Source organism: Pezoporus flaviventris, unplaced genomic scaffold, assembly GCF_033815535.1.
Source record: "Pezoporus flaviventris isolate CSIRO_AGI_PZ_B2104156 unplaced genomic scaffold, CSIRO_AGI_Pfla_v1 ptg000047l, whole genome shotgun sequence".
NCBI lineage: Eukaryota > Metazoa > Chordata > Aves > Psittaciformes > Psittacidae > Pezoporus > Pezoporus flaviventris.
This window is the reverse complement of record NW_026892595.1, coordinates 5,622,616-5,637,624: the sequence shown is the minus strand read 5'-3', so window position 1 is coordinate 5,637,624 and position 15,009 is coordinate 5,622,616. Positions and strand designations below refer to the sequence as shown.

At 38.9% G+C, this 15,009-nt stretch overlaps 1 protein-coding gene across 2 annotated transcripts in view; it reads right to left on the bottom strand.

Moving 5' to 3' along the window:
- The window catches only part of CUL2 (cullin 2), a 50,345-nt gene extending 35,536 nt beyond the window's left edge, over positions 1-14,809 (bottom strand). Inside the window, exons 1-4 of one of the 2 annotated variants that reach the window (XR_009746041.1) lie at positions 14,542-14,809; positions 10,969-11,107; positions 4,986-5,088; positions 3,012-3,106 (exon numbers count right to left, since the gene is read on the bottom strand). Coding sequence is in view for 1 of the 2 variants with exons in the window: in XM_061468065.1 (XP_061324049.1) it covers positions 3,012-3,106; positions 4,986-5,088; positions 10,969-11,087 (317 nt within the window). In the remaining variant the exon portion in view is untranslated. Of the gene's footprint in view, positions 1-3,011; positions 3,107-4,985; positions 5,089-10,968; positions 11,108-14,318; positions 14,478-14,541 lie in introns of those variants that run through there. The other variant, XM_061468065.1, reaches the window with a different exon arrangement.
- Positions 14,810-15,009: the final 200 nt, after the last annotated feature.

Here is a 15,009-nt window from a genome sequence, read left to right as displayed (position 1 = left end):
GCTGTATCAAAATGATGAGACCAATAATAAATAGCTGATATGGAAATAAATCTCCCACAGCTACCAAATGCTCTAGGCAAAAATGAAGACAGTTCTGCCAATGGAAGAAGTTTCAGTAGAAAAATATCATTAATATTGGGACTCAAATGTTGATGGCACTTCTTGTTTAAATCTTCCCCACATTTATTGTTACATAATTAGCAAACAAGATTAAGACCTGCAGCTTCTTAACACTTAGAAGAAAGGGGACTGGAGAAGAGGCCTGGAGCTATTAGCAGTTTGAATTATGTTACAGTTTACTGTTGATACTATTGAATCAGAATACAATTTACTCCTATCATGACAAAACTGGCTAAAGTTTAATCCTGAAAGAGAAGGAAGATGTCTCATGTAAAAAGCACAAAAATACATGGAACTAAAATTCGCCAACCGGACTAAAAATTACTATACATTGATATGTTAGTATTATTACAAGTGCTTGGAGAAAAGAAAAAAAAACAACACAAAATGGAACAAAGCAAAAGTTGTACTACGTGTGCTTACTTTTCAGGATTTTATTATGAGAAGATTTTAAAATTTCAACTGTTAAAGAAATACAATAAAACTCTCCAGGTTACTTGAAATAAAGGTAAACAAACCAGATGTTTTACAAGTACAATTACCCAGTAAAACAGTTACACCACTAAGACACTGATAAGCTCCCATGTCCTGCATTGTTTTTATCCATCACGTTTACCATCAGAACTTACAAAAACAACTGAAGAAGTTCATTTAATATGGAGTGTTCCTTATTCCACCAGTTTTATCACCTTTGTTTAGTCATGCACGTATAGGATTTCAGTTTTCAAAATGAATCCGAATTTTTTTCCTAGTAAAATGCAATCAGAGGGGTAGGTAAAAAAAACCCAAACCAAAATCAACACCAAAGAAAGAAAACATTAACTCTAGTGCCAGTCATATGATTGGTCTTGAATTTTATAAATTTTGCTCAAAAGGAAAGTGTAGCATTTAGTAGCATTGCAATATTTACCTGTAAGGGTAGAAGCACAGATGCGAGTCTATTGAAATTTTAAAGGAATCTATTTAAAAAACAACACTAAGATTACCAGCTGTAAAGACTAATCAGTTTTCATTGTTGGAAGAATTATACAAATTAGATCCTGGGATGCAACAGAGTCCACTAATTTATGGTACTTTCTTGAGAGCAGGTGTGCAAGTAAGAAAAGAACTACAACTGCTTTATAAAAAACAGCCTTCAGAAGTACTTTCACCCGAAACATTCCCTCAGAAAACAATAAAATTGACGTAACACTTAATGAAGTGTGTCCAGTGCATTATGACCCTACGAATCAAGCACTGGATTATTTCTTACTTTCATGTGAGAGGGTCTTTTCCCATTACAATGTAAATTTTATTACAGAAAAATCATACTTTCACAAAGTCATGACCTTTGGAGACTTTTAAAAGATGGTATATGACAAAATTCAGAATTTCAACACAAAGAAAAAACATATAGTATTGAAGTAAAATTATTTCCAACAGAACACCTAACAAGTACATTTTCTGGACCAAAACACAATATGCATAGCAGGAATAAGAGTTAGAATGGGCAGAGCTGGCATGAAATAACTTCAGTGTTTAAGAGCTTGGCTTCATGTGTATATGAATGCCACTCTTTTGAGCTTATATCTACATACAGGTTAGTTCATGTGCATAATAACTGTCTGGGGGAAAAAAATGCCCTAGTTTGCTTAAAAATAAAACAAAAAGTCAAGGTCGCTCTGCTGGAGAAATATTTTAATTTGCTGGTTTATGACCAGAAGCACTCAAGCACTCAGAAAAACTGTTGCAGAAAGCAGAATCAGCAAGACTTATACACATTAAATAGGATTCTTCTTTTCCCCCTGTATCAGCTTCCGAGTTCAGTCAGTGACACACTATGGAACTAAAGTCTGCAAGGCCAGGATGGATTCCATCACATTTGTTCCCAGTCTGTTAGTGATAATTCAATACGATTCTACAAGACCACACATACATATCCCTAGCATAATAGTAAAGGTCTTCAAATCCTTTGTAAATCCTCACATCATGCCATCAAATAAGTACCATATTAACAGTGCCTTGTAAGTTATATTTACCTACTCGGTATCACATGCATAATGGGCACTAGAATGTTCCAATTACAGCCAGAGTGGAATTAAAATTCAAATCCTAGCAAATCTGAAGCTATCTCAATACACTTATCATTCTAGCAGCTCCTGAATAAGTAAGTTTCATCTGCTTAAGCTATTACTAGTGGTAACAAAACGTATTTGTGATGAAGGAAACAGCAGAAGTACAAAAATAACACAGTTTAGTTATGTTTTTATTTATAGACTTGGTTCTAATTGTCTAAAAACAAACAAAAAACCCAAACCAAACAATGTGTAAAACTGATTGCCTGTAAAAGTCTATTAGTTTATGAAGTTCGCAGAAAAGAAATAAGGAGTAATTTTTACACCCTCTGCAATCCCTGTGGTCCAAACATTCACCTGAAAAGAAAGGACCCAAAGAGCACATAACCTTGTCTGAAAGGCTCTTCTAGGAGGGAAATCTGTGTTTTTGCCAAGGTACAGGGCTAAGCTTTGAAACAAACCATGCTGGTTCAACTGGACACTTCAGTACAATGCCATCCTTGTAGAACACCTAGGATTATGAGCTACTTCACTGCAGGCTGATTAGCACCAACATATTTGGCACTACAACAGAGTGCCAACAACAGAGGCAGAATATACTCGTAATGGAAGAACAGTAAGAATCATCTTACATAATTACTTCAGTGGCAAGGTGCAGTGCACAGAAAAACCTGTTGAGGCATTATTCCTCTTTTTCTTGTGTTCCATCACCATAACTACATTCTCTCCAAAACTGACTCTGGGCACATTCAGCTACTGCTCTCTAATCAACATTCTTCCACTTGAACTGCAGATCGTGTAGTAATTTGAATAGCTTAACTCATTTGAAAAGCTTACCTGTATAAACAGTCCATATAGTCTGCCCCTTTGCTATACTCCTCCCAGTATCTGTGATACATAACCAGTACTTGTTCTTCAGCTTCCAGAACTCTCTGTGAAGGAAGGCACACACCCCTCACTAAAATCAGTATGAAAATAGCATACATACATAGACAGTTGTAATAGGATTATCATTTTAGAACAACAAACACATATTCAAAATTAAAATCACACCTGAGCTTTAAGCAGCCTAAAAATAACATTGTGGCAATGACCAGGAAACAACAAGTCTTCATACTACAAATTTTGTAGTATGAAGCACCACGTACAGAAGTTCTGGTAAGCCAGCCACAACAGCTTTATTTTACATTTAAAAAGAACAAACACGATAATGTACTGTTTTCTATTTATCTTTGCAGAAGTAGCTGCTTGAATAAGCATGGTTCATACTTTCATGCTGGTGGGATAATTCAAATAGCTATCCCCCACTGACACAGATCAATTTAAATTCATGCAGCCACCTGTACTCTGGAGGAGTTGCCTAACTGTAACCACTTAAAGTCAGACTTACTGGTTAGACAAGCCCTTATACTTACCAAGAATCCTGGAATAAAATAAGTTTAACAAAGCAGATATGTACAAACTTATCTTAAGTTCTGTAAATCTAGGCCCAAATCCTTTGGAATTTAAGCAAATCATCATCTAAAAAGTTGCTGATGTTCTCAAATTATACTTACGCTTCAAGGAAGTAAGTCTGACAACTTAAGAACTATTTGTGAAGGAGGATGAGATCCTAGGAATTCAACTAGAATTCTCTCTAGAGTTTGCTCAGGCTCAAGCAGCAAAGAATCTTACGCAAAAAATAATGTAGAAGAGGAAATCTAGCAGACAACACAGTCAGGAGTGCTTTCCTCCGCAGTGAGAATTTTGGAAAGGTTTTCAAAATCACTTCAAAGACAAATGGTAGATAGTCAATTAAAAAAAAAAAAAAAAGAAAAAGAAGAAGAATGTATGGATGTATGCTTTCTGCTACTTCCCCCAGTTTCTACTGCGCTGACATCTGCCTAATCATCATAAGTGAGCTCGTTTCAGCTCACTAAATAAATGAGGAAGAAGATTTTTTGGCCAACCTGTCATTTTAGCGTATTGATTTAGTCTACCAAAATGTCAGAGGTATCCTTTTTGCAACCAGTGGAACTAAACATTAAAAAACCCAGTCTATCTTGTCAAATACAGAGATAACTAAGCTCAAAACATAGCATAAAGACATTAAGCAGTACTATCCACAGTCTGCAATTCTTCATTCCCTATAGAGACACCAGAGAGAGGTGGACATCTTGTTTATATCTACTTCTCTTTTTACTGAAATACAAGGTGACACTGCTCATCCATCTTATATACTCCAGATAATGAATCATAATTCTGTTGAAATTGGCTGGTTTAGCTGATGAGACAGAAGTTAATTCACAGCTACACAGGTATACAAGTATTGTTATTTGTCATAATACCGTAATTTGACATTACATCCTTCCCTCGCAAGCATTTTTGTCATTTTATTTCCCACATATTTCAAAAGTTTTCTTTGGTAGACTACATACAACTGGTATCTACTACAGAAGATACTTCTACATTGTAACAGACGAACTATAGCACATTTGGAAAATGAGGATATTCCTGTAACTTGATTCGTTATAAGCATTCAAAAGAAAAGAAAGAACTTAACTCTTCAAGCCAATTAATATTTTGCATAAACCATAATTATTGGCTTAAAAAGAAAGTTCTTTCATGTAGCATATAGACATTGTCTACATTGCGTCGTGTGATGTGTGTTGATATATCAGATACATATATATTCTGTCTCTGGAACTCTGTCATCTGTAATTTAATCTCGTAAAATCTGCATACCTTCATACATACAAAACAAACAAACCCCCTTACTAAAGTCAAAAGAGAACAAACAATACCTACATGTACCACAAGTGTAGTCATTACCTTGTGCAAATGGCGTACATGATTTTCCAAAAAAATTTTAGTCTCAGTATAAAGTCTCTCTCCAAGAGGCTCAGGATAGGCCACACACAAAGCATAAATGTCTCTGGGCTCAGAGTCAAGGTTTGTATCTGCTTGAAGTATGAAAACTGATCAACAAAATTTAAGACATATAGAATCTTTTTTCCCTTCAACACGCTCATTTTAGATTTTTTGAATTTTTTTAACATTTGAGCACAAAGGATAAAATGGATTGTTTTCTGAAATTAGTGTAAATCCTGATCTTTGAAGAATCTAAGTTCCTAAGTTTTCAGCATCAATAATAACTCTTAAGTAGTGGAAGGCAAAGGAATGTTAGAGCTAGAATCCTGGAACTTCTGTCAGCCCCACGTTGACATGGCTTCTACGACTTATTTGCCATCTATGAATAAGATTATCTCAAAGTGAAAAAAACAGTTTTCATCCAAAAATTCTTCCTCTGAATATGCAGCCAGCTTGAAACTGAGACTCTTCGGATAATGGAAAGAAGCACTCATTAGGTCAAGAGTGTGATTAGTCAACTATGGAGCAGAACAAACCTGAAGTGAAATTGACTTCAGGTTTTCCTCCCCCAAGTCTAAAACATTTTATTGTTCCTGCATTTTCCCCCCTGCTCCACAGGTAAAACAATTTTGTGGGACACTGGAAATTAAGTCATCACAATGCTAGTGTGGATGTAAAACCTTTGTTTTATTTTTAACCATTATTACCTTTTCAGTAATCCTGTTTAGATCACAGCCATGAAAAACAGTTGTACTTCCTCACTTAATTAGGTAGCAGCTTTAGCCTTTAAGGTAGTTTTGTACTATCTTGCAGAGCTACACCTTTGGTTTGTAAGGCTTATATCAAGTTTTAAAAAAGTTACTTGATACTTTGCCAGGAAAAGAATTTACGATTAAGAACTTTGCTTTCAGAAAAGTCAAGCAAGGATTAAGTCAAGCTTGAGGTAAACAACTGTGGGAAATAAACTAGTTCTGCAAAAATCAGTTAAAAACTAATTCTGAGCACTTTATAAAACCAGCCATGCTGGAAATAATGATTTAGTATGGTTTACTTTTTAAGGTAAGCTCTTTAATTAAGGGAACACACAAGATCTGCTTTCCTCTAGTCTACCTTAAAAAAGCATATAGCTGTGCAAAAGGAGATAGAATACATAAGGACAGTTAACAAGTCACCTGCTTCATCTACAGAATAGCGTCAAGCTTTCATCAGACAGTTTTCCCAAGAGCATGTTCCATTTTTTATACAGAAGTACTACTCAAAACAGTGAAGATACTGATGCAGGACAACTAAATCAAAAAAAGCCTTTATATGGCAACTGGAATCTCAGAGAGCCTAAGCACAGTCTAATTTTGAGTACATTTTTTTCATCCTTATAGATCATCTGTACACATGTTCTCCTTGGAATGGCAAGAAGCATTAAATGGAAATCCCAACAAATAAACCAGGCAATAGTCACTGCTTTGTAACAGTGGCTAGCATGACATTATATCAACTTACAAAGTTATGACCAATATAATAGTAAAACAAACTCTTACATTACTAGTGAAGAATTAAAAGTTTTCTTAAACAGATTGTAAAGAACAATTGTTTTTCACACTTTCCCCCCCTCAAATGAATGTTGTCATTCTAAGGAAGGTCTCTAGTTGAACACATCATCAGTATCATTCAGACTGCAAGCCTCTTCACTATGCAAATAAGATCTTTCTGAGAAATGAAATTTCAAAATTAGAATTTTTTTTAATATATATATACTCACAAGCAAAGGGGACATGACTCTTTTTTTCCTTTTTTAGATCTACAACTACACAATCTGAATCACCAAAACTATTACAGATCTCTGCTATAAGAGCAACTTCCTTCAGAGGTAACAAACAGTCTTCATCACAATGGCACAAGAAAATAATAACGGCAGCTAATCTGATAAAAGCAGCAAACAAACATCTGAGTTTATCTAGTCTTCAATTAGGAGTACAGATGACTCGACTGTTGCAAATTAGTTTTAGTTGCAATAAATCTATTTAAGAATGAAAATAGTCTCTCTACTCCTCCATGAAGATGTGTATCTTCTAAACTTGCCTTTCCTTACTCTAGAGAACAGTCAAGCTTTCTTGCAAATGAAGAAAGCCTAATCTAGTATTTTTCCTTGACATATGACACCCAGTTTCCACACCTGCTGAAATTAAACTAACAGCTTAATCACAGAAGCACTTCCACAGGCACCTGACACATTTTCCTGTATCAAATTATAAAAATCAACACCAGACTACTTGCTAGGTACTAAGTGTCTCTGGATTCTCTACAAAAAGCAGCTATCGTGACTCTCAAAAACACATTACAAAGTAGCTTTGCTACAAAAAGTTCACATTCTTGCTCAATCTGTACTAGTTTGTTAATCTAACAGCATCTTTTGGCCTGGAATCCAAATTTAAGTGCAGTGTTCAAAATGCTGTAAATCTCTTAACAAAAAGTCGTTGAGGGGAGATGAATTTATCCAGTGATGAATTAAACATCACTGGTATTTCAGTCCATAAACTTAAAGCACATTTTTTTCTTTGCTGCTGCCCCTTAATAAGATCAGGAAGAAGCCTTTATTGCTCATTATTTTATCTTTAATGGTGAAAGCCACCTGTCCTTCCAGTTTAGCACATAGTTTTGCAGGGTGATAAAGGTCAAGGGAAGCTGAAGAAAAACTGCTGATTAGGGGCCTTCACTCTGTCTTGAGAGCTTCAAAAGCCTTGTGTGATATAAGTGCTTCAGTAGTTGCTACATGAGGGGCATTACCCAGCAGTAAGAAACTTAAGCGATTCCAAACTAAGAACAAAAAACCACCCCAAAACAACAAATTACCATCAATGACAAAATACTGTTTCCAAGCCATAAAAGCTCAGAAATATTGTCCTCAGGGTTAAAACAAAATAAATAATCTAGTTAAGACTCTATATCTACAGAACATCTACTCAAAACTTTCTGTTAAGAGCCTAAAATAGAGCTTTTGTATAATTTATGTGATTGTTACTCTTCCTCTGTAACAGAATAAAAATTCACAGAGCACTTGAGGACTCATAGTCAGAAAGAATTTCAACTATATGAACTTGATTTACTCTTCCTTCTCTTTGGGCTAGTTCTTACATTAAAGATACATGTTTATAAGTTTCTGTTTCCTCATTGGATCCTTGTAAAATGGAGAGTTAGAGGAGGGAGAACAAACATTCAGAAAAATGGAAAAAGCAGCAGGTGAAATGTTTCATACTTTAAACATAATTTCAGTTTGCAGTATGGCTACCTTCCTCCCTGGGTACTGTTTATCTTATTTATTTGGTTGGTGGAAAACCCAAGACAATAACAGGAAGATCCTGGTGCTCTACCTGTTCAAAAAAGTTCTGCTGCTAAAAGGTAGTTATCAAAGTACAGCTGAACTACCACTCTGCAATCAAGCTTCATTAGCCTCTTAAAGAGCACTCCCTAGCCTAATGAATATTTAGAGGCAATGCCTTGAAAGTTACACAAAGCACTCATAACAACCAAATTATTGTAAATAGTATCTCAAATAGAGAGACATAACTGTCACTTGTTTACCAGACAATGAAACAACTCCAGAAACATTTTTTTCTTTGCAGAGACACTTAAAGGAAATCTGAAGGACAAAGGTGGTTCAAGATGACTCACAGTTTAAATAAAGTGACATATGGTCTTCCAAGTGATCTTTTGCAGATTTTAACTCTTACACAGTTGTGGTTCCCAGCTCACTGCCATTCTAGCATTTCAAGTTTGAGATATAAGCTATATTTAACAATAAAATTACCATCAGAATAACAAAGAAAACACTATTACAGACAAGTTCTGGGGAAGTAGTGAGGCAAAAAATAGTTCTAGAAGTGGTACATACGCAGTACAAGCCTCTCACTCCTAAAATTCTATTAGTTTCCATACACCATATGATCTCAGCTATCTCAAGCAGCACAAGAGAAAGCAAACGTTTTGCAGAATACATTGCTGCAGACTGAAATAATGATTCTTATCCCTTGTTTCCACACCACTGTTTCAACTAGAGAGACTACAAAGATCACATGGTTCTATAAATTAAATAACCCATATGAATTTCATTAACACAGTTCAAATAATTTATCGCCTTTTTATGCTGCTTATTAAGCAGCAAGAAAAACAGAGTTCGTATGACATCTCTTTAAAATCCCTGTAGTGTTAGGAAACTGATTACTTTGATTAAATTGAATCTAACAGAGACTAGAAAGCTAACAAAGAACAAGATAATGTATTTTTTTAAATGCCGCATCTTCCTAAAATATATCATTTTATTTTTTTAAGCTGGTAAAAGCTTTCACACCTGCTCTATAGAGCTGCCAGTTTCACAAAGTTACTGAATACTCAGTGAATAGTTTGTGTTACAATTTAGATTTGGTTACAGGTAGCAGAAGTACTAAACAATCAACATTCAAGCTGCGAGTTACAAGTCACACAAGCTCCTCAAGCCATTCAGCCACAAATAATAAGCCAAAAGGCTCTTGCCAGCGCTATATCAGGCACAGATAGTGCCACTTTCCAAGAACATAATTAAGAGATGATGGCAAGTAAGGTCTTATGAAGTACATTCCAAATGATTCTTCCAAGACTGCTTCCTGAGTCTGCTATTGACAAGTACTCCTTTTCTGATGTTCAATTAACTGGAGTAAACCTGAGAAGAGGCTCAACAGCAGACTTGTGTACAAGACCTCCATGTAAAAATTTCTAAGTGAAATAGTGTGACAAGAGGAATCAATCCAACATCCCATTCAGTTATTGAGATTTAAATCTACTTTATGTGTCCTTCATGAAAGGTTTAGAGCTTTAAGCTCTAAAGTTAACCACTTATTAACACATGTTGCACAGTCCAATTGCTCACCTCCCACTGTCCAATGCCCAGTAATCTGGGCCTTCCAGGTAACTCCCCCCAGTTTGCGTATTAAGCACGACTTGCTGTGGTATGGAATACCCCTTTGGCTAGTGTGGGTCAGGTGTCCTGTCTCTGTTTCCTCCTGGCTTCTTGTGCCCCTCCTCACTGGCAGAGCACAAGACTGAAAAAGTCCTTGATCAGGGTAAGCATTACTGAACAACAACTAAAAACATCGGTGTGTTATCAGTGCTGTTCTCAGACTAAAGCCAAAACACAGCCCTGCATGAGCTACTAAGAAGGGTTAATATAACTGTTACAGCTGAACCCAGGACAAATAGTTACACTTCTTTTAAAATAAGTAGTTCACCGAAACTCAAATCTTGCAAAAAATTACAAGTCCATTTTATATGTAAAAGAAAAGCCTTTCACTACAACAACAGAGGTACAGCTCTCACCTGAACGGCAAGAACATATGATCACAGCTAGAAAGAGTAGTAATTTTTAAACACAGGTTAGCTCTCAGGAATAGGAGTAATAGCAGTGGAGGGAAAGGAAGGTTTTTTATAAACCCTTTCTACAGAAATGGCTAATATGGTACAGTACATTTGGAAGTCCAGAGAGAGACATCTTTAAACAGAACCTCACCAACCCCACATCCCCAAATTCAAAGGTGTGCATTCTCTGTCTCACATGCTTCCCCTCCTAAGCATACACTTCAGCATACAAGAAAAAAATCATTATCGGAACTGGGGAAATTCAATCCATGTACTTACATGAACAGCTATAGCAAAAGCTAAGGTTTAGAGCTACTAAAAGTGAGTAAAACTCAGACTGATTTACGTTTTACTACCAGCGTGATTTTCACATAGAATACTTCCCAAACATACATCATTTCCCATCTCTTTCAACGTATTCACTGACCCACAAGCTTAGTAACAGATAGAACCTTACAAAGAGCTTCTGATTAAGACCATTGAAATTGATAATAACGCAAGCCTACTCCATGCTAAACATATCACGTAAACACATTAAGCCAGATCTTCACTTAAAGGATACGAGAAGCGATCATTCCACGTTGCTCTTTCAACATAGTCCAACATAACAACAGCTTTAATTGTTGTTAGAAGTTTGTTCCATGTTTCATCAAAGTCAACTACTCGTGGTTTCAAGGACATTGTGGGGCTTTAGTGTTAACCTGTAGAAGAATTAAACATGTCAAACACCACTATACAATAATTTAGAAAGAAAAAAAAAAAATCTTCCCTTTGAAATTTTCAATTTAAACTTTGCACACTTTTGCACCACCATGATACAGCAACATGAAGAACACCCACCTCCGCTTCCTCACCATCCAAAATCAAGCTCACAAGCCCTTACTTTAAACAATATGGAATGGAACATTAATGTTGCATGAATAGCCTATAAGGTAACACTGACTAATCTAACAACATTGTGCCTCAAAGTTCATTACCTTAACAAGCTGCCCATTTAAGAGTGTCATTTGAAGAAAACAACTTTCCTGTAGATTTTAGTTTGTTCACTTTTATACAAAGATACTTTTAGCTGTATCCAAGAAAATTTTGCGCAGGAACACACTGAGCATGTTACCAGAGTATGTGAATTTACCACTGTCAGTTTGTAGCCTACGTTTACCTCAAGCTTTCATGAGACATTTTTGGTGTTATACTTAAAAAGCCACAAAACCCAAAAGCTTTGACCAGGATGACGGAAAGAAAACACATCTAAACACAGAGCATTATGCTGAGCTTATTGCACTGCAGCTTACTGCACTTTGCAGCAGGACAAATGGTGAATTCTTTCAAAGAAGAAAGAAAATACAGAATATTTTGAATAAATACATCAATATTTTCAAATAAGAAAGAAAATATGGCTTGAAAATACAGAAACCATACAGTAATTTCATATAAAAGATGTACTGAAGGAAAAACATTAAATTACTGAACTAAAACTAGAGTAAAAGGTACTTTAAAAAGAGAGTTCCCAAGAGACAACTGTGGAGGCTTCTTCTTTGTTTCTATTTTTCTGTCCTATAAACCTAATCTGGAAGGGACATGGTGTGACATTCCATGCACAACACAAGTCTAGTTCCTGCTCAGACACATGACATTTTAAGCATAAAATAAAGAACTGAAAGAATACTTATATTTCCATTTTAAATAGATGGGCAAATGACATCTATCTTGTTTTCCCAAGTTTCCAAGGTCAGAAGGGAAAAAACAGACAGCTAGTGACAAACTTGAGGCACAAGAGGTACACCTCTACAAGGGAAAGGATCAAGTGTCATGCTAAAAAGCTATTTAGCAATCAGCTCACTACATTAACCACTACTGGCTTTTAATTTTCTTGGGCAGATTAGTTTTCTCAAACTGCAGGATATAGAGCTTCTCAGTAAAATAAAAAAAAAAAAAAAACTCCCAAAAAACATCAGGTGTAACTTTTACACTGTGGGCATACTAAATGCCACCTGACCAAGCTCTTCAACTGCTATGAATTCAGGAACCATGGAGGGTTGTTTTCTTCTACCTGCAACTCCACAATTTCTGTTTAAAATGTAATCAATGTATCACCCAAGGGACACTCACTTTGATTTCATAAAGAAACTGAGTAGCAACTAACTAGTATCAAGGAAGTGGTATTATCCCAGGTTTTATGAACAGGAAACTTCTTAAAGAAAAACCGAAGCTCAGAAAGTGGTACACAAACATTTACGGTTCAGTAGGAACATTTGTTATGTTTGCAACATGGTTATTACCACTTTTGGAAATAAAAGAAATCTTCAATCCATGTCAGTATGTCAGCAGCAGCTTACTACACAGAAAATCAGTAAGAACTGACAAATCCATAGATACCTGTCAAAAAGTAAGCTGAAAAACACAAACTGATTTATGTTTCAAAGAAACATGAACCTCGGTAGAAGTAAACAACAGTAGGGCTCACTTCCAGGATGGGAAAAAGCAAGCAGTTGTCTTCCAAAAGCTCTAATATTATTCTTCTTCTGGAAAATACAGAAGTATTTGCAGCTGACCCCAAGAAGAAAATAATCATGGTCCACAAAAACTGTAAGAATCCTAGTAAATTCTTGTGGTAACAAAGTTATACTTCTTTGAGCATTAAGTTATAGGCTGTTCTCTCCAAAACACACCTGGTACCTCCAAGGTAAAAGAGCCATTCCGTCACTGATAAGCAAATCTCAGGGAAGGAAGCAAGGGTGAAGAAAAAGTCCTCCCCAGCATATATCACACAGAATCAGTAATACCGTGTTTAGTATCATCAGAACCTGTTAATATGTGAAGTATTATGCACCCATATACTCGCAAAGGTATTTTGGAGTTAAATAAAGACAGAACAGGTTGCTATTTTGGCATTCTCTTACAGCTTTCACACCAAAATGAACTTAAATGTGTTTTATATATAAATTACCAAACACATTATAATTTTTTCTGCAAGACACCGAGGTTTTGAGGTTGCTGTGCTTCAACATGTGTCGTGCACAAGCTCACCAGCTTACAACATTAAATGTTTTCTACTGATGCAAGCAACTGCCATGATAAAAATTACAGTAGAGCAGACTATCTACCCCTATTTAGGGTTTACACCATTCAGCGGGAGGAAAACCATGCCACTCTGACAAGCCCTACAGTAACCTGACATTGTTGAAACATATTTACAAGAGACTATCGAGAGGTGTTGCTTCCATCACCTCATCCTTTAAAACATACCACTGTCATACTGAACACATTTGCTCACACAAATAAATGCAGAGCTTTGGCGAGCACCAAAACACTCCCCGAATTTCCAGCCTATTTAGACATCTCGACAAATATTACAAGCCAGTGATGCGCGAACAGTCCAGGGCAGGATCGCCCATACCAGACATGTCAACAGCGCTGCCTGCCCCACCCCTTGCCCCCCAGCTCCCAGTCCACCCAGCAGCAGCGGAAGCATCCCACTCCCCACGGCCCCCCGCAAGCCGCGGGCAGGGCACGTGCGCTCCCTCCTTCCCTCCCCACCAAAACAAAAGCGAAACTGGCCGAGGGCGCAACGAGGAGGGACGACCGGCCCCACCGGAGAGGCCGCACCACGCCCTCCCCGCCGGGCCAGGGCACGACCCGGGGCAGGGCCCGGCCCGCGCCCAGCCGCGGAAGGAGGGCGCTGCAGCGGCACCAGCACCGCCGAAGGACGGGTGCTCGGGGCGGATCGGTGGACCCCAGCGGGGACGACCTCGCGGGCCGGCAGGCTGGGGGCCAGTAAACAGGGCCGCCGAGCCTCATGCACACCCGGCCCAGCAGCCCGCAGCGCACGGGGACCATCTCCTCCCCTTGGGCGGGGGTCTCGTTCCCCTTGGTCCGGCGCCGCTCCCGGCCGGGCTGGATACGGAAGGTTACCTGGCGGCAAGGGGCCCGAGTCCGCGACGCCTGCCCCCCCGGCCGGCCTGCCTCGCTCCCTGCCCTGCGGCCGCGGTCCCTGCCCCGTACTGTCCTCACAGCGCTGCCATTACCCAAGCCACTCGCCCCTCGCGCCCCGCCTCTCCGCCGGCACCGCCACTGCCGGGGGCAGGGTGCGGTGCGGCGGAAGCGGGAAGGATGCGGGGCCTCGCCGCTTCCTCACCCGCCGCGCTGCTGCGCTGCGCACCGCCGTCCCCGGGGCCTCCCCGCCGGCGACGCGATGGACGTGGGGCGACAGGCCCCGACGCGCTGTCAGTGTCCGACCCCCGCTCCCCCGCCTGAGGAGAGGGGCTTGGTACAGCCCACACTACGGCAAGCACGGGCGGCCGCAATTCCCAGCAGCGGATCACCCCGCGACCGCATGGCGCATGTCCCAGCGCACGCGTTGCTTCCCTGCTGGTGACGGTTCCCCCTCCGGCACATGCGCACTGCCGTCTTTCTTGGGCGGGGAGCGCAGAAGCTACTGTGCTGTGTGAAATGGAGTTGCGGTCCCTTGGTGGGCAGTTACTTGCAGGCGTCGGGAGGCTGGGCCTTGTATGGGACATCCCTCCCGGGTGCGGGGTGCCTCTGCCCCCAGGGGGGCTCTTGAGGAGATCCCGGTTCCACAGAAGATGGATGTGTTCTTGTCCTG